Here is a 23387-nt window from a genome sequence, read left to right as displayed (position 1 = left end):
GCTTTGTGAAAACCAAGGAGGAGGGACTTTACTTCTATAGGGACTGCCAGTAAAACGATAATGGCTTAACAGGGATAGCTGTGCATAGGGTGAGGGGGAGCATGCAGCAGTCAGCAGTAGCAGTCAGCAGTCAGGGGAGATTCCTGAACACAGAGTCAATAAAAGAGGACTGGAGGAGCACAGATAGAAAAAGCACGAGTGCAGGATGTGGGCTGGAGAAGTTTGGGAAAAGGAAAGAGGCAGCTTTTATGCAGGAGGAAGTGAGAACTTGATCTTTGATCTTCACTGTGATATGAATGGACTCTGGGAAGATAAATTCAAAAGATTAAGGCTCTACAATCTCTCTGAGGTCCTGGGAAGTGTTGGGAATGCCAGGGGACAAAGTAATAACAAAGTGAGAAGGAAGAGTTTGAGAACTGTGAGGACAGGGTCTCCCCCAGGTCACCGTGATTCAGGTACTTCTGATTATAATTGTTTTGTGGAAAAGGGACTGGCACACACACAACTGTTTTGAAAGGCTGACATAGCCACCATTCAGAAAGCCTTCTTTTTTTTGCCATCAACTTTCACCCAAAGTTGGTGATACAACTGCATCATAGGGGAAAAAAAAAAAACAACAAAACAACACAACAAAGCTGCAGAACTCATGGGAGCAACTTCCCACAGCCTTCCATCTCCTGTGATGGTCAACAGAAAGCTCCTGCTTAATAAGCTGCTCTTTCAGTTGCAAAACTGACAAAAACTGTCCAGAAAAACAAAACTTCTGAACAGTGATGTTAAGAGACCTGCAGGCAGTCTGGCCTTTTGTTGCTAGGAAAAGCACTTACCCTTGAGTCCGGATTTCCTCACTTCCCTTTAACACTTAACACCAAGGAGAAATCTATCTACAAAGTCCACTGTGTGCCAGAAATAATCAAAATAAACATTTTTTTTTGTTTTTATTGTTTTTTTATAATTTCAGAATATGCAATGGTCTGCAGTTAGCAGCTCTCACTCAATTCTTTGTATCATCTCCAAGCTCCTCGAGTTATTTCACATGAAATGGTGGAATGAGCTCTGAAACCAAAGAGTCCATTCCCGTCCTTGATATACCACAGCCTAGATAATACTTAACAGTAGTTTTAGCATTCACTGTGGTAAGAAGCCATTTTGGGACACACCTGCATGTTTCAAAGCCATCATTTGAAGCCACAAAAACCAATTTGGTAGGTGCTGAGATTCTTGTATCTGATGCTGATGTGGGTGCGTGGGAGGAGAACTGAGCAGCCTCCACTCTAATGAAGCCTTACTCCCTTGTATGTACATTATGTACGTACAAGTATGTAACTGTATGTACATTAGCAGCAGCTGAAATCCCTGGTGTACAGGAGATACTCCATGTCTCTTTGGATCAGACTGGTGAGGGGGGTTGAAATAAACAGAATTGAAAAAAAAAAATGCAGATATATTTCATTTCACAACGAACTTGTGCACTGATGTAACTGTGCAGAACCTGTTTGATAACGGATCATTGAAAGCAGAATTTTTGATAATCTGGAATGAATAGTACAGCCTGAAAAAGAAATAGCTAAAGAGGGAGCATGGCAAGTTACAGCAGTGACTTACCTCTTCATTCCTTTCAGCTAGACAAACCTGGCTTTCTTGCATTCTCCACCGTGCTGGCAGCTGACACAGATTTTTAATCTCAAAGGTTCCTAACACACTCTCACCCCACTTAATCAAGCCTAACTGGAGTGATGGAACATCAATGCAAAGAAGAGGACCCTAGGACACCAAGAAACAGATGTCAAAACGGACATTTCTGCCAAAACTGCCTAATTAAAAAACATTATTAGCTAAGATTAATGTTGAGCTTCTCAGAGAATAGCAGAAAGCAAATGCCTTGCATGTAATACAGAAAAAATCTTACTGTCATGGGAGTATCAGCGTTTACACAGCTGTTACTAGACAGTAAAAACGCCTGCTATTTGTAACTACCCTAGATTTGTCAGGCCTTCAAGAAGCAAAAGGCTTTTTACAGTCAACAGCCAGGCCGTGCATCTAGTCATACTGCACCACTGACCTGGTGCTCACCTTGAAAGCAGCCTCAATGTGCAGCACGACTGGCTCTGGAGAGTGTTCAATTTTACACGGCAGGTTATGGCTGACACACCCAGGTTTGCCTCCAGTAATTGTCAGTTCAAATTCACAGCATTCATTCATATCTAGAGAAGAAAAATTAACAAACAAATAAATAAAATCACCCTCTTGAACTGAAATAACCCACTGTAAGCCTAGTACTGAAGCTCCTGGAACCAACTTAAGTCTCCTACTGGCTCCAGTAGGCTGGGGATCAGGCCCTGCTTGCATTACGATGCTCTAAGACTTTTCTCTTCCATGAGCACCATTTTAAATATTTCTATCATTAATTGATACCTGCAAGTCACAGCAACTTTACCTATGACACCTGTGTGAGGTTCAACTTCCACAATGTCACAGGCTGTGATTTTCTCCCACGTGTACTTGATCAATGATTTGCTGTTATTCCACATCTAGAACAATCAAAAACAACAAGATAATTAATGTACTTTAAGATTTCATAATAACAAGTCAATTTGCTGACAGCAGTGATGCACTGCAAACTAGGTATTGCAAGCCTCACATCACATACTTATCTTTGCAAACTTTAGCAATGTCCTGATCACCAATAAATGTTAGAACCTACTGATGTTGCTTGAATCTAGCTCCAACATACAGCACCTTCACCTGAATCTTGAAATAAACTGAGCAAACTAAAAGTGGAAAGACACAGAACTTCACCTAATCTCTAACTTGAATGGTACCAACCCAGCATCATGCACTAACTACTGTTATTTTCATCATGTGCTGTAACCTCCCTTTGCTTTCCTCCTCTGTCATGTAAAACGAGCACAACAAGATGTAGAATTCATCTGACTGGATTTCGGATGTCTTCAAAACAGCTGAGAGCTCTATATCTGATCTCATCTCCTAGGATTCCCTTTACAGTCAATAAAGCCAATTTGATAGCGCTGACAGCAATTCCTCCCACACATTTTAGCCTATAAGATGTTATGAATCACCCTCTGGATACTGTTGTATAGACTCCAAGGCCTATAAGAAAACCTCAGAGCAGGTAGCTCAAATGGAGAGATCTATGCCAAAGGACTGTATTTGATGAACTTGGTGGCTACTTTCACATTGGTGTTTGATGTTTTCTGAAACTTGAAGAAAATCCATTAACTTTTATGGAATATTATCTGGAAATATTTGAAGCCTGTTAATTTTTTTCAAAACTGTAACAGAACTTCAAAGCTTAAACTTGAAATCCTTCTTTTGAGAACAGCCTTTTTTGCCAAAGGATCTGTTTGTGAGGGAGATGTAAGCTCCTGAAATCTTTAGCCTGCTCTTCAGATCTATTCAGACCATACTCTAATTACCTATATTATGTTTAACTGTACTGGATTGCTGGAAAGTATGAAATGGCTGCCTTAAGTTGAAAAAGAACTGGTGGGAAGAGTGAGCAGAGAACTAAACGCCAGTTAGTACACTCTAAGAAAAAACGTGAAGACCATTAACAGGGAAACCTCTTCCTGCCTGGCCATAGCTAACAGATTTATTTATATTTACGTGAGACTAAGATCAAAAGGACCAAAAGGATCTCGATCTATAGAGAAAAGGATGTGGAATGAGTGGACAGTTGCAGCAGGAACCTGTCCCATAACAGTCAAACAGAAATTACCAGGACATGCAAGAATAGAATAAGGTCTAGAAAGCTACAGTCTAAGTGACTTCAGCTTTTCTGTGCTTGCAGTAGTCCTTCAAACAAAGAGTGCCTCTGTTACAAAGTCATTTAATCATCCATTGGCTATTCCTTCTAGCTGGAAAAATCTTGCACTACAGGAGTGACAGATTGATAAGCAACAGGTTTGTGACCCAGAAAAACATTTGGAAGCGTAACGCTCTGTGATATCAAACCTGAGAGATGAAAAAAGAACAAAGCCTGCTGCCTGGAGTGCAGGGCAAAGGAGGCCTGCTAGGGGATTTCAGTACAGTAGTCATGGCCTCCTTTAAAAATATTTAAGAAAAACTAAAATAACATGGACCATCTGATAGCTTCTAACACCCATGATCGAGTGACACAAAGCACATGATAACAATGAAGTAAAAAGCAAACAAACCTTAAATGTCTTTCTGACATTTACACTAATAAAGCTTTCTCCAGGGATGATAATGGCGTATGGCTCCAGAAGCAGCTGAAATGGTTCTGTTGATCCTTTAACTTCTATTTCCAGTGCTATAACATCCTCTGCCTTGTACTGTGGGATGTTTTGAAGCATTCCCTCTTTCACTAAACTACAGGAAGAAATGTAGTAGAATTATTAAACATTTTAAACTTTTGCTTAAACTGGATGCCATCTTTTAATTGCCAGATAAAAAGTAAGAAACATCAAAAGTTTCTCCGCTACAGACTGCTGGAGTGCAGTTAAAAACTGGAAAAATCCCATTGGTCTTTTAACATGCTCTGGTTGTCCCAGCACATTCATGGAATAAGTATCTAAGTCGTTACTGTTTGTCACAGCAGTCTATAACAGAAAGAACTGCTGGAAATCTCAGCAGAAAGCATGGGAAATGAACAGATAAAATGTCAGAATTATCTTTTTCCAAGAGAGGTGCAGCCCCAGCTATGGCTAAGGCCATAAGACATGATGGAAGCTCACAAAGACATTTTATACCACTGTTTAGTTGTGCACATAAAATCCTTTATTAGTTTAGTTGTGCACATTAAATCCTTTATAACTCTTGGTCCATCATAACCAGAAAGATAAAAATTCTGTTAACTTAATGAAACACCATAGCTAAACACCATGGCTACACATGTTACGTGGAAATCTCGTTTCTCAGCTTACCTAGGTGATTCTGGGATGTCCCTCAGAACCATCTGAATCACACTGTGATATGTCTTCAGCTGTACAGATAAGGAGAGGCTTTTATCGTCAAGTAGGCAGTTACATTGAGAATTCAAAAATAGAGATGAAAACGTAGTTTACATTTAAATTATGAACAATCATCACTGAAGTACTAAACTCTGAAAAAACATATTCAAAATAGAGTTACTAAAAGAAAACATATTGGACTGCAAAACATTAAGCCAGATTCTGATCTCATGGTTTATGGTTCCAAGAAAAATACTCATTTTTGACATGCCTGTTATTATTTCCCTTGTATATTGCATACTACAGCAAGCATCTGCAAATACTCTGCAAATTAAGATTAGTATGGCTGTACTAACTTAAGGTTTTTTTAGCCACTCCAGGGTATTTAACTGACCATCAATCTAATTTTGAATAGAAAGCACTGTTTTGCCATGATGAGGAAGGAGGATGCCTTCTATATACTAATGGCAAAAAAAAAACAAACACCAACAGCAAATAAAACACCCACAGAAGAAGGCCTTAAATCAGAAGGGCTTTGCAAATGATTCCTTTGTTTACGATGAGACATTTATCTAAGTGTGTATGTTAACTCAACATATTTTTGTTAATGAATTAAAACCTTTAAAACATCATTAATATATTTTCATATTAAAGTATTTTTAAGTTAATTTCTCTTCCATATTTACTTGAGGCATTCCTATGTCTGTCAAACAACACGCCATGGGACATTTTCACTCTTGGGTTTACTCTGGATCAAGTTTCTTTAAATACAGTGAGCTCATACTCCCTATTTACATGGACGGGAGAGCAGAAACTAAGACAACAGTCAGCCATCCACTGGTACAGCTGCACTCAAACATCACTGCACCCCCCTCTTTACAACAGCTGCATGTCATCATTCCTCTGCCAAAATCTACTACTACCCCTCTTATTTACTGCAGAGCTGTTCATAGGTCCCTTTTCAGCCCAAACAAGCTACAGTTGGAAACGGTTTAAATAATCAGCTTGCTAACCAAGACTGTTGAGCTATAATGTGGGTATGGGGTAGATTCCCCCAAAGGAGCTCAGTTAGCAGATCCTGATGGTCAGGGGATTGCGAAGGGGCTAGTAGCACAGTAAGGATGGCAACTTTATCAGCCAGCACAGCTGCAGCTAAGAGGATGTGTCCACAGCTCCAGTGTGAAGTTAATGGTGTCCAATCAGTACCAGAAATGCCATGAGATCAGAAGCTGCCTCATATTTTGCAGTCAAAACATGTTTTCTTTTCAGTAACTTTCTATATTTTGAATACTGTTTATTAGAGCATACTACCAGCCAATTACATTTAATTCAGAAAGCTGCGCAGCATGGGTTTTATGACTTGCATAAAAATACGCAGCTGGAGTTTGTAGATAGGAAGGAATCACAAGCCATACCTCCTGTGGAGCATAAGTGAGAGTAAACTCATGATCAGCATGGGGAAGCAAAACTCCCTGCTCAGGATTCATGGAGAAGGCTGACTCCGAGTCTCTTTTGTATTCAATCTTTGTGAAGTCTGCAGCTTCTTCTGGCACTGATGGCTGCAGATTAGGCTTTATTATCTGCCAGTAGAAAGGAAGTTCTACATGGCTGCAAAGTGATCAATAAACAAAAAGAAATTATGATTAAAAAATTAGACATTTTTAAGCAAGATATCGGGAGAAATTTTTCAGCTCTTTTTTCCATGCAGCAAATTCCTCTCCTTATAGATTAAAGGGGGTTAGGCTTATCAGTGCTCGTGAGCTACAGAGCTGATGAGACAGCATAGAAAGAGTCAGAGTATGCAAATTCTACAAAGAATATGCAAATACGTTGAAATAAGCTATATATATATATATGCACAAGAGATGTTACTTTCTTGCCTTATTTAACTTGTAATGTTAATGCAACTTTTAAGAAACTCTAAAATTCTTTTTTCAAGAATTTGAGATCAACAGGACCATTCCTGCTGATATCAGTGTTTGCATTGGATCACTGCTAATAATCTATGTAACGTTCTGAATTTAATCCAAATGCAAGCTCTGGTCTTTAACAAATCAACAAACAGTGGCTCCAGCTAGGATGATAGCAGTGGCTCTGCAATACTATTTGTAATCCAGAAAATGTTGCTAAACTGGGTTGCTTCAGCAGAAGTATTCCATGGAATCTGTTCATGGGTTTTAAAACTTTGTTCATTTTGACCTCAAAAACTTTGCCTTAGAAAATGGAGAAAGGACACTGGAGTTTCAAAGTGAAATTAATGACATAAACCTGAACAAGGACAATGTCTTGTCTCACTTTCCCTAGCTTTATAAAGTTTTCTCTTGACTGTTTCCATGAAGTTCAGTCTCAGCCTGCCCAGTTCTGCTTCACCCTAATGCTGACACCAGAAGCGCATGGACTGCTGTCACGATGATAGCGCAGTTCACTGACTCCCACTTTCCTACACCCAAACAACATTCTGTTGTGGCATTGTGCATCTGTGGTTTGCAGGCCAGACTGATAACAAACTTCCAGAAATTCCCTGTAGCAGTTTACTTGCATGTATCTAGATACAGCACTGATCTCCTCACTGTTTTGGGGGTCTGCAGCTTGTAACTACTGCAACTGTGCAAATTAGTATAATTCTATTATTGTCTAAGTGAGTTTGATCAAAATCAGGATTCCACCACGTTCAGTACAAGGTAATTATGGAGGGACATATTCCTTGACTTCAAATAGAGTTTATATTTTAATCTTTTATGGAACAATAGTGGGAATCATGTGAAAGTTTAAAGCTGAGCTAGTAACACTGAGCTCCCTTTTAACCAGGGGAGATCCAGTATAGTCCAGGATGCATTATGTCCTATTCTGTAGGAGATGCCTACAGTCAGGTCAGAATTGTACCCTAAAAACCGTCTATCTCCCTTCACTATGAAAGGAAAGGTATATAAGGTGCTTAGCTCAGCTGTACAAATATACCTTGTAGACATGTAAAGTTAGATGAGGTAAATCTCAGCTAGTTGACCCTGTTAAACACTTTCTGCAACCATCCTGTTCTTCCAAGCATAATCCTTGAACCCTAATTACTAAACAACAGAGCAAAAAGAAGCATAAAGCTTCTGCACAAAGCTTAACAAGAGCATGAAGATTTTGCCAGTCTGAGAGAGTATGGTGTTACAATTAAGGTCCCTAGCAGTATGTTTAGACTTCAGAGCATAACTCTATTAATAGTAGCTACGTACGTAGAGTTTCTTATAACCAAATTCTTCTCCTCAGTGGTGTGTGGGTTTTGGGGGTCAAATCGTATGAGGTGCTGTGCTGTGACATCAGTAACTTCACCAGGTGCAGGGCTGCTTTCTCCACCCGTAACGTGCAAAAGCTCCAGAGCTATCAGCTGGCCAACCCCTTGAAGAAATAAGTAGGTATTACTGTTTTCCACCTTGTTATTAACTTTGTTCATATTGCTCTTTAACACCAAAGACCAGCAACGGTGATTACTGATTATGTCTGGTGTTTCCTCAGGTTTCAGAGCTCCACTGTGTTAACAGCACAGTATTTTCCTGATGTTCATTGATTATCAATACATATCAGCAGAGATCCCCTCTTTAAGAATTTAACAGATTTGGCTTTCAGGGCCACAACTTCAGCCCACCTACATTAGCATTGTTTCACTGAAGCCAGCAGAATGTTTGCAATGGTTGATGCTGTGGCTTCCAGACATGTTGAGCAGTATAATGAAAATAAAAAATAAGCAGCAAAAGTGCTCTTAAAAATTCCCAAATGAAATACGTGTAATAAAGTGCTTGTATGAATTTCACATTAAGCCTCATGTCATAGTACTCACAATACAGGACAAGCACTAACAATTACAATAATTTCAACTTCTTTAATTAGATAACCTAAAGACTGCCTGCCTCTCCTGAATAACCTAATCCAAGATACGCCCCAAATCTGCTTCACACCCAAATGGGCCTCAACCACAACTCACATTAACTGAGTATCTGCAGTGTTAGAAACATGATCTCTGGAAAGTCTTAGGAACAAACCTGTGACTGTAACATCATTGACCTGGCAATTGTCACAAACAATGGTGTATATCTGCTGTGAGACTTCTGGAGAGGAAGGAAAAAACACTACCTGAAAGAGAGAAGCAAAATAATAATGTTTGTAACTGATTTTTCTCCAGGAAGTCATAAACTTCAATTCATAAGTGTTCACTAAAGGACAGTTCTAATGGCTAATAATTAAATAATGTTACATTTACAAGAATGAAAATTAAGTAATCTTACATTTACAAGGAACGGAGTCATATTCCCTTAACATAGCCCAGAAAGAAACAGGTGCTTTCTGGGTGACTAAACCTACATGAGTGCACTTGGCTGCTCACCACAAGCTGCCTTTGTAGTCACTGGAGCTGGGGGCAGTTCTCTAGGTCAGTCAGACAAATTGCACCCTCAGGATCAGGTCTGTCCTCAGTCACTTCTTGAGCAACACCACTGCTGCCTGTAAAGCTGCAGCAGTATGAGCAGGGTCAGATGCTGCGTGCCTTCCCCAAGCTCCATTTCAACAAAAATGATTCAGGGCCCAAACTGTGCAACCTTTGGCTCCAGTAACGTGCACCATGGTTCTCCTGCCTGCTCTCCATTACTGCCTGCAAGCCCAACCTGTGCTAAATCCACCTCCTCTTTCTCTCCCACAAATGGGTGACCCTCCTGAAGTAACGCAGCTGGGAAGAGAGAAACGGAAACTCTTCTCCTTTACCCACACCTGCGTGATTCATTGTTTTGGTGGCAGCTAGGAGTTACTGCAGAGAAAAAAAACAGGTTGGAGGCTGGCTGTGCTCCCAGTATCATTCTTCCTCTCCCCATCGTGATGCTGTGATACAACGCAGCCCACATCAGAGAAAGCAGTGGTTGCAGCCAGTACTGCACACCTACTGCAGGATCTTTTTCAGTAAACAGCAGAGCAGAAATAAGGCTTTGTACCTGCTGCTCTACATTGTTATAATTTGCTTCCCAAAATGTCTTTTTCCAATAAAAATCACAAAGGAGAAGTTTGTTGGACTTGGTGCCCCAGCTGGAATGAGATAAGGACTCTTGTATTCTCAGATTTCTATTTTTTCTAACAGGATTCTTTGCATGGGGAAAATGTGACTGGTCTCTGCTAGGTAAGTAGAACTTGGAAGCTACAACGAAAGACCCTTCAGTAAGGCTCATAGCTGCAATTCTTCCCAAATCATTCTACAAAAGGACTTGAGCTCTTTTCTTCACAGAAACTCAAATTTGTAGGGTCCAGCCAGGACTTCCTAAACTGATGTTGTTTTGCTAATGTACTTGGTAAAGTACAAATACTTTCTATAGCAGTAGTTACTAACCTCTACTGTTGTACTCTGCCCTGGAGCTAGCTCAAAAACAGCAGGATAGATCCCAAACGGATCTTGCGTCACAAAGCCAACAGTGGCAACAGCCTAAGATTTAAAAAATAAAAATAAAATAAAAATTATTATTAAATTAAATCAATCAGCTTATTGGCTTACTGTTTTCATAACACAGGGTTACCTAAAACAGGCAGCATACTAAAATATCACTGTTCTACACCTTCCCATAATTGTTTTATCACACCTCAAAAGCATGTGGCTTATTTATATGGCTTAGTTAGAAGAAGTGCTCTGTGCTTTATAATTACCTTGGTGAAAGCTGAAAGAGGGAAGGTGCTGTCTCCAGAGATAAATGATCATGTCAGGTGCCCTAATGCTCACCTTCACAGGTGAAACAGCTATGCCTGAGCACAGGAGCTGTGTCTGTCTCTGTATGTTTATGACTGAATGGGATCTGAAATATTTCAGGAGGAACAACCTAGCATGTAAGCTATTCCAATAGCTTTTCCTCCAACACATAAGAGCAATCTACCAGTCACATTTCATCTTCGTTCATATAACACCCTGTTCTGTGATGGCAGGCTAAAGAAAGAGCAGTACCTGCAGTGGATTTCTAGGGCCTGCGGGTGCAGCAAGGTCAGTATTTGATGGCTTTGGCAGGGAAGGGGAGGAAACCAGCTCAAGTGTGCTAGAACCAATTTAAACTTTGCTTCTTTTATGTGTAATAAGTAGGCAACTCCTTCCACAGGTAAGCCAGAGCACATGCAGGAAGTACAGACAGTCAGGGAGACTGGACTGAAGGATAAATGTAAATCCCTGAGGGAATGGGTCAGTACAGATGCATCCAGCAAGGTCTCATGAATTCTGTACTAGTTAACCACAATTACTTCAAAAACTCTTCACATCAGGGCATCTATACCATGTCCAGTGATCACTCACCATGAAATTAGGAGGTGGCCAGGCTTTTTTTGGCATTATACAGAACTTCCCAGTGCTAAATCCCTCATTTCTGCACAAAATCAGTGTTACTTTAATTCCCCCAACAAGGCAAGAACCACAGTCTATAACACGAGGCACTGCAATGAGCAACAAAGAAAATCAGCTACAAATCCAGTGAAGGTTAGCAGCTGGCAAAGCCAGTTAGTTCTTAAATAACTGTGTTTTTTTTTTTTATGACAACACTGCTGCAAATAAACATGCTAGGTCCTGTCATCCTAAAAGCCTTGAATTCTTTCCATTTGAATATCAAACTATGTGAGTTGCATATTTCTGCATTCATCTTACAGTTGAATGGTGCTTCCTACTTAAGAACTCCATTGAATAATGACAGTTAAGTAAGACGATTTTTCCAAAAGATGAATTTTAAATGAAAGCAAGTTTGTGCAAAAGTAGTCCTGATTGCTACACCTGAGGCTAAATATTCAAGACGTGAATTCTGCAGATAGATTATATCAATATATAATGAATGTAGCATGAATCTATATTAATCAATAGCAGCAAATATTTACAACTAAATCATAATTCCTTAATATTTAAGATTAATATTTACAGTTAGTCGTTTAGTAATTGATGAGATACAAACCTAGAAAAGTAGTTCCTGTTCATTCCTCTAACACAGTGAAAATAAAGAGCTCCATGCATCATATGCAAATAATAGAGGAAAAATTTGAGGAGATTACACTTTAATAGCTAACAAATCTATTAGGAGTGAAAATGAGATTGGCATCAAAATGTAGAAAATGCACTGCCACATTTCTCCATGTTTGTTTTGTAACATAAAATTGGAGACAGTCAAATTAAAAAAAAAAATCCATTTAACATAAGAGACACTTAAGAACTGGATATTGCTCACATGTTAGCACTGGAGCTGGTCTTTTTGCTTGGATCTGGATCTGAAGAGGTTCTGATACTTGAGTCTCCACTAATATATAATCTTCATAATCTGCTAGATATTCAGGAATAAATTGGACTACATACTGGCATGACATCCCAGGAGCAATCATTCCTCCCTTTCCTGGAAATTTTCCTTGGAAAAAAAAAAAAGCAAGTAATTAAAAAATTGAAACCTCACAACGTTGACATAGATTTTTATGATCATAACTCCATCTGGAAAGATGCCTGTAAACTCTCACCATGGTCAAGCTGATAAAAAAACACAAAGGGCCTGCCAGTGCAATCTGTGTATATGCCTATCTTTCATTGAACTCAAAAGTTTTTTTTTGTCTGAAATGTGTTTGTCTTAACTACAGAAAACTACAGGAGAGAAACCTGGAGATGTTACCCAGTTTTCCTCTGCTACAAAACATGCCTTACATGTGCACATCTAACTTCTAAATATCCTCAAACCTAATCTTCCTTGCTAGTTTGTTATTTCTTGCCCTCTCCCCATGCTGATTTCAATGGATACGAAGTCTGTTCCTAGCTGAATTCTGAGTAAGACTCAATCTAGGTATTCCACAGATACATATCAGTCTGACATCAAACACTGTAATGTTAGTTTTCTTGAACTCCTCATTACACCACTGGAATCTGGTTATGAGTTGCATGTGAATGGTTTTAGAGATGTAAAACAACCTTCAGTTTCAACGACCTTCAGTTTCTTTTACTGAAGAAATTGTAATTGTTGTAATCTGCTACTCAGAGCACTATGGATACCAGAACAAAGCAAAAAGTCTCTGAAAAATATTAGTTCAAGCAGATAAATTAGATCTTTTAGGTGATACTATCTTAAAGGCAGTAAAAGAAAAAAAAAAAAAAACACTTACCTGGTCCAATGGAAAATGCTGAAGTAGAGGGAGGAATAAGTCTTACATGGTGACATGTTGAAGTGACGTTCTGTATCTCTACGGTCATCTTCATTTAAGAAGGAAATATAATAGTATATTGTATTTATTACTGTTTATCATCATGTTTGCTATTCCCTAGTACTTTGCTAGTAGGTGCTAATTTAACGTGAAGACAGGCCTAAAAATCAAAATCAGGAATACCAAAGTTGCTGAAACTGTTCATTCTTCTCAGTTTGTGTAAAGTCTTAATGAAATACTAGCAAAACCAAGTAGATATTGAAAAAGGTTCCCTTTAGTTTGCATTGATTAGAGTGTCAGTGGTATGTGTGAAAGAGTATCTTGAAGGAAACTAAAGGGTCATTAAATCAATATAAAAAAGAAACTCAGACTTCTGTTAAATTGTGGAAAGACAAAAGATTGGGTGAAATCACAGCAGGATGTACTGTTTCCAGTGGCAAAATTGAATCCCTGCAAAGAAATTCTCACCTCATAAACGTGTCCAACTTCATAATCAGAAAATAAAACAATAGGTGGATTGACATGAAACACAGGAACAAATGAGGTATCACTGAAAGAAAGGAGAAAAAAAAAAAAAAAAGGAAAGACATTTTCTTACTGCCTGGTTCTTTACATACTGACAAAATAACAAATTTCAAAGCGTATCCTTTAGCAAAAATCAAAATGTCATACAGACATACTCAATTTCAGGAGGCCATACAGACATTTAGCTCAAAATACCTATGTGTAAATCCATAGTAGTTCTATAGTGGAGCTCTTTGTGGGCTCTAGTTCAGAAGCAAAGAATTACATATACTGCTTACCCTTTATTAGATTCCGCTATGATTTTTTCCATCTTTTCTTGGGAAATGACAAGAGATTTGCCTCCATGAAGAGTATTTGGTGGGAAAAAGCGGGGGTTCTTCAGATAGTTCTGTCTTTTCTCAAGTTTGGCAAGATAAGCACATTCTCTTTCTCCCTCTGCTTTGCACTTACTGCTTTTCCAGGCTGCCTCCTGTGAGGCATTAGATTTCTTTGAAAAACAGAGACCACGGTGCAAAATTAAACACTGCAGCTTTGAGGATGATGAAAAAGCTATCTGTACATGACTAACTGAAGCTATACAGCATTGAAAATTCATATGAAAATATTGCATTTCTCTTAACAGACCAAAGAAAAACACTGCAGCCAAATTAGTAATACAGTCAGATTCACCCTTTGTTTTAGAATTAACAACAGGCCCCGCAGTTCTGACAGACTAAAACCAGCAAATCTGTAAAACTTACCTTACTTGTCTTTTTGGCCTGGTGGCTAGAATCTGGCGTTGAAAGTAGAGTTAATGTGGATAAAGACACATTTGACAGGCTACCAGATATTTTCTGGAGGTGTGCAATTTGCGTAGTCATCTGGTCCTGCAAGTCTGAAGAAATTCGCTGTTTAAAACTAAATGTCTCCTTCATGTAACCAGGTTCTGTTTTCCCTGTAATTCAAAGAAAAATGTAATTCTGTAATAGAAACACGAGTTAAAAGCATTTATTCTAAGCATAAGATCTTGTTTTAGTCTCATCAATGGTAGAAAACACACTTTAAATCCTCTAGTATTTTATTTATATTTATTGTTTATTTTGCAAAAATGAAGAAAAGTAATAGCAAAACTTTTGTAAGTATTAGTCAAACAAGCTATATAGAAAGTTATATTACTGCCAGAAAGCTGTATTAAACCTATGAGTGGGATTTAGAATGTCCTGTCTGATTTACAAAAAGATCTATATGATGGACCTATGATAGCCAGAAAATTCACATAAACAAGATGTGAAATCCAGCCCCATGCTTTTATACTTGGACAATGAAATTACCACCTTAGAGGAAACTCCAAGATTCTAGATTTATGGCTTTCTTTTGAATTACTATTGATAAACAATCTAAATCATGGACTTTGTGACTAAATGTGACTGTTCTAAAAAGTCTAATTATTTTCTGCTGTAAAAGTTACCTTTTGGTGCTCTAGTAACAGGTAATTTATCAGTGATGTAATCATCAGGGCAGGTTAAATGATTTTTTCTAAGAAGTTCATTATCCACAATCCACCTAAAAGAGGATGCCACTACAACAGTAAAACAGAAAACCAAAGATAAGTGCAAAAGCTTAAGATACAATGATCTTGATCAACTCAAAGTTATGTTCTCTTTTTAACCCATCACTGTCAGGTAATATTTTTGGATAGATGAACTGTCTGGTGTTTTAATCCCAGGACATGGGCATCTATCTCCACAATTTTAAATTCAGTTCAAACTCAGCTATGCAGTCATCAGAGAAACATCTGATCTTTGTTAGTTGCTGCTACACAGCAAAGTGCATATGTTTGTTATAAAGCTAGGTGGGAAAGCAATTAATAGCAAGTCTAATACCTTGAAAATGACTTGGTTGTTTTGTTTCTTTCAGTGTTAAGCAGATGTTACCATTCTTGAAGGTCTGCACGAAATCTATCAAAGTTGCTCTGTTGATGTAAAGCCAAACTAAAAGTTCACTGAATATAGTGTCAGACCTACCAGCGATTCAGACCAACATTGTGTTAGTCTCCCGGAACTATAGGCATGTATTGAGGAGAGACCCCGTACAGGGTTTCCTGAATTCTCACCTGGTGGTAATCCCATTTTGTGGAATTCTTCCCCAGCATCTACCTTCAGCACATTTAGAGCCCTTTCTTCTTCAGCTCTTGCTCGAGCCTGGGCTTGAATGATGTTCTCTTCTACTCTATCAGCTTCTGTAAGTCGGCAATTATACTCTGCTACAAGCTGTTACAGGCAAGGATGAAATGACTGTAGTTTAAGCTGTCACAAATTATTAAAGATTGCCTTACAGATAAATATTTGGCTGAAAATGGAATAACATTTGGGAAGAATTTATCTCACCAAGAAAACCTCAAGGATTTGCTGTGAGTTTGCACTGCAGACACAAGGCAACTTTGTGCATCTATAGAACTGCAAAAGGAATTCCCTAAGTAATATTTGCCTATGAGAGGTAAATAGCTTAATAAAACATCATTAATTTACATCAATAAATTGGCTTGCTAAAACACCTTCGCTTCCATCATTTAACTTGTGCTGGGTGAGAAGCACTATCCAGCTACCCATATATCGACAAAAATGCGTGAAATATAATGACACCCTCTCAGGAGGAGAGAAATGTCTCTTTTACCTTCTGTGGAACACTAGCTACTGTAACACATTTTGCCTTAAAAGTGTAGGATTAAGTTTAAAGTGAATGTTCCCTCCTAGTTATTAGGAAGGTCCCCAAATACATGCCAGCAGTGATAATTTACTTCTCCCTAGGTATTTTGGATCACTGTTCAGTGTGGTAAATGCTTCATATGCACACATCAGAAAGAAAGAACCAGCCTCAAAAAAGTTTTTAAAGAAAGAATAGCAGTGGAGGCACAAGGACATACAAGATGAACACCAAGTAAAACTGAGAAGCATTGGTTTCACAACACCAGTAGCCTATCACATCACAAGGTTTAACCATTTGTCTTTTTTTTGCTTGTTTGTTTGCTTGTTTTTAATAGAAAGGGCAGGATGCATTCAGCTAAAATGAGATGCTTCCTCCTGCCTGCTCATTCTAGTATCCTTCCACCATCAATGGAATACAGGTACAATTCCACCCTGTACCAAAAAAGGTACCTAAAATGGATCAGACAGACTGTGCCCCCTTAATGTTGCCTATTTTTTTTTTCTTTTCTGAGGATATAGAGAGCCTTGGGTGATTAGTTTAGATGTAACATACAAGTAAGAGACATACACTTTCAGGTGAAACAAATCTGTTTGCTTATGCATTCATATTTGCCTTCTTTTATTTTATGGAAGACCTAGAAATTAAGAGGTAGCAATGAAACCCAAACAGAGCTCCTAACTCTGGCTTGGTTTTTACTTGTACCTTCTGTAGCTCCTCTGTGAAAGCCTCATGATAAACATCCTCTCCTCCTCGGGACTTGATCCAGTTTGCCACTATGTCTGACCCTATAACATCTCCAGTGTACAGATCCTTAAAGGTGCTGGCCAACAGGGGGGAGATGTCCTGAGGAAAGGAAATTAGGCGATTAACGCTCAAGGCCTGAGATAGGAACAGAGAATATCATGGGAGGGAGACAGGGGTTATGAAAGAGAACAGTGATTATGTAATGATTAAGTAATTACGCAGTGATTAAGTAATTACGTAGGCCTGCAGAACCTCATGTAGACACACACACACTTATTCCCTCATGGGCAGTGCAGATTTAGGGATTTCATACTGCACCATCGAGCTCCAGAGCATGCATGCAACTGACTGGGATTGAAGGAGGGAGGAGGAAAAGTGGTAGAAAACTGCTGGGGAAAGATGGGGGGAATGGAAGAAAGCGTTGTATGCCCTGTGCCCTTACCTGTGAGCGGTTGGGGAGGCTGTGCCCAGCCATGGTGCCAGGGTCCCCCCGGCTGCCCTCAGCCTCTGGCCGCCCGTTGCCCAACGACCTGACGGGGTGCAAGGGCCAGGCCCACCTCATGGGGTGGAGTGGAGGGTTCTGGGGGGAGCCCTGGACCCCAATACCAGGGATTAACCAAGCCCTGGCTCTTCCTCACCCCTCACACAACGCCATTCCTGCCGCCACAGCAGCTCTGTTTGTGTAAATTGTCACGGTAACAGGAGCGGCTGGTTGAGGGCGGCAGCTTGTGTCTCTGTGAGGCACCCATACAGTCCTTCTGCCCTGACAGAATGGGTAGTTTCTGCCCTCTTTTAAAGCAACGGAGTGGTATACATTCATAATAATAATAAAATAGAAACAAAATGTTGATTTGAACCTTCTGAGTTGATATGAGCTTTTCACATTGCCCCTCCACCATCAGCAGGCCCCGGTACAAATCCCGAGTTTTGCAGCCAAGGAAATGAGGCAAAGCCTTTCCTTTTCCTAAAGCTTCCCCAGCCGCCTGAAGAGGCAGTCTTTGTCCCTGCGGCTGGGCTGTGAGGGGAGAAAAGCTGTGTAGTTCATTATCAACCCGAAAAACTATCAATCTTCCCTCTCGACCTGCTATAGCACTGCGGCTGTGTACACCGGTTGCTAACAACTGCTGCTGGAGTGGGTGATATTTTCCTTAGAAACCATCCTTGCACAGCTTTTTGTGTTTGTCTTGCCTGCTTTCTTATATATATATATTTTTTTTTCTTCTTTCCCCCTGCATCTTGCTGAGAGGGAAGGAGCCAGCTGGTGGGTCGTGGGGCTTCTCCCTCACTATGCGGGTAGCTCCTGCCAAGGGGGTTTGCAAGGGTTGGACATGGAGGGAATGATAGGCACTGTGCTTGTGTGTTACTGCCCTCTGATGGCACTGCACGGGAAATAACCATCCCAAAAAATAATTACAGTTTTCCAACCCTTCTTCTCCATGAGCAGATAAGCAAGAAGCATCAACTGCAAGCCCCAAGATGGTGTTTGTCGGCATGAGACACATGGGTTTGTGACTACATGGTTAGTGTCACACGCTGTAGTTCGTTACTTCAACCCAATCTGCGTTTCACCACTGGAATACGACATCAAATTAGACTCTGAGGAATGTCGTGTTTTTAGTTTCCCTGTGAAAACAGAAACTTTCCCAAGGGAAAACTCAGAAAGTCTGTGATATCCTGTTCCAAAGGTTAAGGAAAGTTAGAAAAATTGTAATCTGACAATGGTAAGACCAGGTACGTGTGTTTTCACATAGGAAAAGTTCACATCTTTGTTTCTGGTGGCTGTGAAGGCACGTAGGTGTGTGCTTGCCTTTAAAAGTAGGTTGGAGCATCCACATTTTGACATGTTTCCATATCAGAATTCCAAGCTTTCTTGTCATGTGCTATTACAATTAATTGTAACATCTGTTTGCTAGCTGGAATGTTAATAAAATCCAGCATTTCTTAAGGAATTCATTCCTAGCCTTGCAGAAAGCCTCAGAGCAGTGGCAGTAAAGCAGATGTTTTTGTTTAAAATAGTATATACATGTGCATGAAAACTGACCGTGGAAAAAGCTTTCTGTACTTTCATCTTTACTGTCTTTCAGTAAAATTGCCAAGCAGATCATCTCACTTTTCGAAGCTGGATGCTTTTTTCCAGCTGCAGTCTACCATGGAATCTGGAAGTGAAGGTGAGCTCTGTCTGCCCAGTAGTCAAACACAAGGTCAGAAGGGAGTTCCTACAGTCTAGTCCAGAGCTATACATAGTATCTTCCTATATGATACTGGTGCATTTTTTATTAGATCTCTGTTTTTAAGCCGTCATCATTTACTCATATAACATTAAAAAAGACATGCCACTGTTCCTGTTGTAAAGCTGTTTCATTCACATATATATTTACGTTTCCATATGAATACTTTAAAAATTAAGAACAATTTGCATATATATCATTCTACTTATCACTGTTACAAGATGCTTAAATTCCAAAGGCTGAAGAGAGAATTGTGCTTGTATAAAATATTAAAAGCACAATCAAAAAGAAGCTTTAGGCTACATTTATAAATGTGACTTGTCCAAATATAGACACTTTCTCTAACTGCCATGCATGACTTCTACCAGACATTTTATCTAGTGTTTTCCCTCTGTATCACATAGGATTGGATGTAATGCTGATGTTTTGGAAGAGACTCCTGAGATACCCATTTCATATCATAGAATCACAGAATCCAAGAATGGCTTGGGTTGGAAGGGATGTTAAAGATCATCTAACTCCAAGCCCCCTGCCATAGGCAGGGGTGCCACCCACTAGACCAGGTTGGCCAAGACCCTGTTCAGCGTGGCCCTGAACTCCTCCAGGGATGGGACATCCACAGCTTCTCTGGGCAACCTGTGCCACCCTTACAGTGAAGGATTTCCTCTTCATGTCTAATGTAAATCTATCCTCTTAGGTTCAGACCATTCCTCTTTGTCCTATCATTATCTATCCGAGTAAATAGTCCTTCTCCATCTTTTTTATGAGACCCCTTTATGTACTGAAAGGTCTCAGTGAGGTCTCCCCGGAGCCTTCTCTTCTCCAGGCTGAACATCCCCAGCTCTCTCAGCCTTTCTACATAGCAGAGGTGCTCCAGCCCTCTGACCATCTTTGTAGCCCTACTCTGGACTCACTCGAGCAACTTCACATCCTTCTTGTGCTGGGGGCCCAAAACCTGGACACAGTACTCCAGGTGGGACCTCACGAGAGTAGAGTAGAAGAGGACAATCACCTCCCTCAACCTGCTGGTCACACCTCTTTTGATGCAGCCCAGGATGTATGTAGTTGGCCTTCTGGGCTTCAAGAGAGCACTGCTGGCTCATGTCAAAACTTTTGTCCACCAGAAAACTTCTGGTTTATTCGCTTCTGTGTGCAGCATGGAGCACAATGGCATTTTTCTAGGAGGAAACCAACCTGAAACTGAAGTTCTCCAGGTGTTCACCTCATGTGCTTATCAGCTAAATAGTGCTTAATCTACAGGGCCAGGCTAAAGCTAACCTTAAGTAAAACATCTGCAAATAGATATAGAGTAGATATCATCTCCTGAGCACCAACTTTTTTGCACTGTGGTTCTGCCTCTGTTGCACCATACTTCTTGCTAAGGTAGACAGAGACTAAGTCATAGATCTTCGAGGAACCATAAGTACTGGATTATATTCCATCCTTAAAAGTAGTCTTGGTGTCTTGTCAGGATCATATTGCTTTTTTATATTTATTTTGTTCAAACTCCCCAGGTGGTCCCCACATGTTCTTGTTATTCCACCAGGACCCTTAAAAGATCAACCGTTTGGATGTTTCCAGGATTTTCTGAAAACAAGATAAGTCAGACAGGCTTCGGGTGGAATTTTTTAGATATGGGAAAGTATGAGAAATGATATTGCAGCACTACCTTTTGCACGGGAAGAATTGCCCCATTTTTCATACTGTAAAAAAAAAAATAAAAAAAAAAAATCCAATTATTTCTATTCATTTATTAAGGTCTTCTTGGGTTTGGGGTCTTACAGAACAGTTCCTGAAGTACTCTGATGAATGATTCACTTGGACATTGCTGCCCTCCAGTGGTCTTGTTAAGGTTTCCATGTATCCAAGAAAGCCTTTAAAAATACTGTACCTAATCTCTGTTCTTTACTGAGCAGGTAAAAATACTTCTGTCTCAGTCTGATATATTCGTATTGGGTAACTGTGTGTTTATTCTCTACCCTGGCAAAACTATATAACTATAAATTATCCCATAATTATTGCAGAGCCAAACACCATCAGACAGGCATCACTGGAATGCAGGTCTCCTGTGCATGTTACCTTGTGTATCTTGAAGATGAACTAAAACCAGCAGCAATAGCTTGACTTTAAAAACAAAGTGAATCTTGCAGACACAGAGGATGGAAAAATAACCTTTCAGTTTCAGGTGAAAAATGCCAAACCGCTCAGCTTCTGAAAGCTGGCTTCTTTCATTGCACTGCTTCCCTGTCCTTCTGTTTGTTTGTTTTTCCTCAGATGCCCCAGTTAGTTTAAAGACCATCCATTTCTTACAGGTCTTGCCTTGCTGGCTGTACTTAGCTCATCTCCAATTCTCTTCCAGGCAGTTCCACCTGGATATTCTTTCCATAATTTTCTCCCGTAACATCTTGCGTGATGTTATTTTGTGGCTGTCTCCCGACGTGAGTCAGCCCTTTCACTTGCTTCCTGTTTACACCTTTCTTGACTTTGAGCTTTTTTCTCTGTTTCCCACACCTCTCTCATGTATCTACAAGTCTGTCCTTCACTAACACATGTCAGTGGCTATTGCTAGCCTTCTGCCGGAATACTTACACTGTAATTTCACTCAAGCCACATGGGGTTTTACAAACCAGACACACCCAGCATGTAGGAGAAGCATGTGGAAAATGCATACACAAAGGAGTCAGTCATTCCTTTCTGACAGTGTCTGGGCAGATACATCACTCTCTAATTAAGCTGAAAATGGGCTACGCCTCTATGCAGGGATCCAGCTGAGTGTGCAGTGCTGGGGTGACACTGGACTCTCAAGCAGAGCAGAACAAGGGGCTCATATTCCACATTCACATGTCCCTGGGCTCAAAGAGGTTTACTTGACTGGAGTGTGACCTTCTTTTGTCGCAAGTTATTCCATTTAACCCCAAAGGGTTTACCCTGTAATATGTTAAAATTAGTGGGCTTCATTCTGTTTTTCATTAATAGCTGCGGGTCCGTTGATTATTTGCAAGGAGTCTATGAAAGATAATAGATAAATGTAACACCCAAATTCTGCCTTCTGCTTCCAAATATGCCTTTGTTCCCCAAAGGAATGGTCTTTTGTGTGGTCATGAAAAGCTCTTCTCATTGCTAGGATTGATAAATCAATCAATTCCTTTGCACATCATCTACATGGAGATGGACCAGAGTTGATCTGTCAGGTCTTAAAGCCTTTTCAGATACAACAAGATTCAACTGATGCTTAATATTGTCCTTCTACACTTCAGGGACATCACTAGGGATATGTCCACACCCCATAGCTACACTGCTGATTCTGGAAAGAAATTGCACAGACATGCATGGGCTAGCTTTGTGTGAGCCTCTTCTGTCCTGGAACTGATCTAGTACGGCATGGCAGAACTCCACAACAGCTAAATTAAAATCCTGAGAATAGCCCACTGGTTGACATTTATTAGTATGAAATGTGTTTCTTTCTTCCTCTGATTCCCTTCTGGGCTTGAGTTTCTTTTGAAGAGTCTCCTTTTCCTTCCTGAAAATCCTTTCCATCAGCCAGGATTTCTATAGATGCAAAGAAACCTTGGAAGAGGAGAACATTTATGTCTGTTCCTTCTATTCTCCCTACCCTTTGGAGCACCTGCATAAGATCACAGCACTACTTTTTACCCCTTTGTGACTCATCTGGCCAGGCTCATTCAGTCAAGCCTCGGCTCTTAGAAAACCATGGCTTGGACATGTCTCTTGCTATCCCAGTGTCTTGATCCTTTACCAGGCTTTCCCTCCTCACCTTAAATTTTTTTGCACAAGTAATTTGAAAACATTTCTCTTACCTGGTAAGATTTTTCTTAGCCTCCTGCTAGCAAGCTTTCAGACATGATGTGTTTGCAGATGTTCCCCTGCTCCTTTGGTTTGTGCATTGGTGGATTAATAAATGGTGAAAGATGTGGGCTTAAATGTATTGATATCCCTCTATGCTCAGGAACTCAGGCACACACAAATGACCCAGAAGACCTGCTGAGTTAGGCCTGAACAAGAACATTATGTCCTAATCTGAAAAGATCATCTCAAGGCAAGCGCTCACTTTGGGACATCATGAATATGGGACCACCAGAGCTATCTCCAG

At 40.0% G+C, this 23387-nt stretch overlaps 1 protein-coding gene across 1 annotated transcript in view; it reads right to left on the bottom strand.

The window, feature by feature from the left end:
• The window catches only part of DLEC1 (DLEC1 cilia and flagella associated protein), a 36224-nt gene extending 18701 nt beyond the window's left edge, over positions 1–17523 (bottom strand). The window contains exons 1-19 of the mRNA XM_032183334.1: positions 17491–17523; positions 17007–17147; positions 15712–15868; positions 15067–15177; positions 14360–14553; positions 13898–14106; positions 13563–13644; positions 13056–13143; positions 12143–12316; positions 11230–11366; positions 10288–10380; positions 8960–9050; positions 8156–8318; positions 6350–6542; positions 4908–4966; positions 4179–4353; positions 2438–2531; positions 2074–2204; positions 1606–1764 (exon numbers count right to left, since the gene is read on the bottom strand). Of these exons, the coding sequence (XP_032039225.1) occupies positions 1606–1764; positions 2074–2204; positions 2438–2531; positions 4179–4353; positions 4908–4966; positions 6350–6542; positions 8156–8318; positions 8960–9050; positions 10288–10380; positions 11230–11366; positions 12143–12316; positions 13056–13143; positions 13563–13644; positions 13898–14106; positions 14360–14553; positions 15067–15177; positions 15712–15868; positions 17007–17147; positions 17491–17523 (2484 nt within the window). The remainder of the gene's footprint in view (positions 1–1605; positions 1765–2073; positions 2205–2437; positions 2532–4178; positions 4354–4907; positions 4967–6349; positions 6543–8155; positions 8319–8959; positions 9051–10287; positions 10381–11229; positions 11367–12142; positions 12317–13055; positions 13144–13562; positions 13645–13897; positions 14107–14359; positions 14554–15066; positions 15178–15711; positions 15869–17006; positions 17148–17490) is intronic.
• Positions 17524–23387: the final 5864 nt, after the last annotated feature.

The sequence above is a fragment of the Aythya fuligula genome, chromosome 2 (assembly GCF_009819795.1).
Source record: "Aythya fuligula isolate bAytFul2 chromosome 2, bAytFul2.pri, whole genome shotgun sequence".
In the NCBI taxonomy this organism is placed as follows: domain Eukaryota; kingdom Metazoa; phylum Chordata; class Aves; order Anseriformes; family Anatidae; genus Aythya; species Aythya fuligula.
Note: the sequence above shows the minus strand (reverse complement) of the source record. Positions and strands in the feature narration are given on the sequence as shown.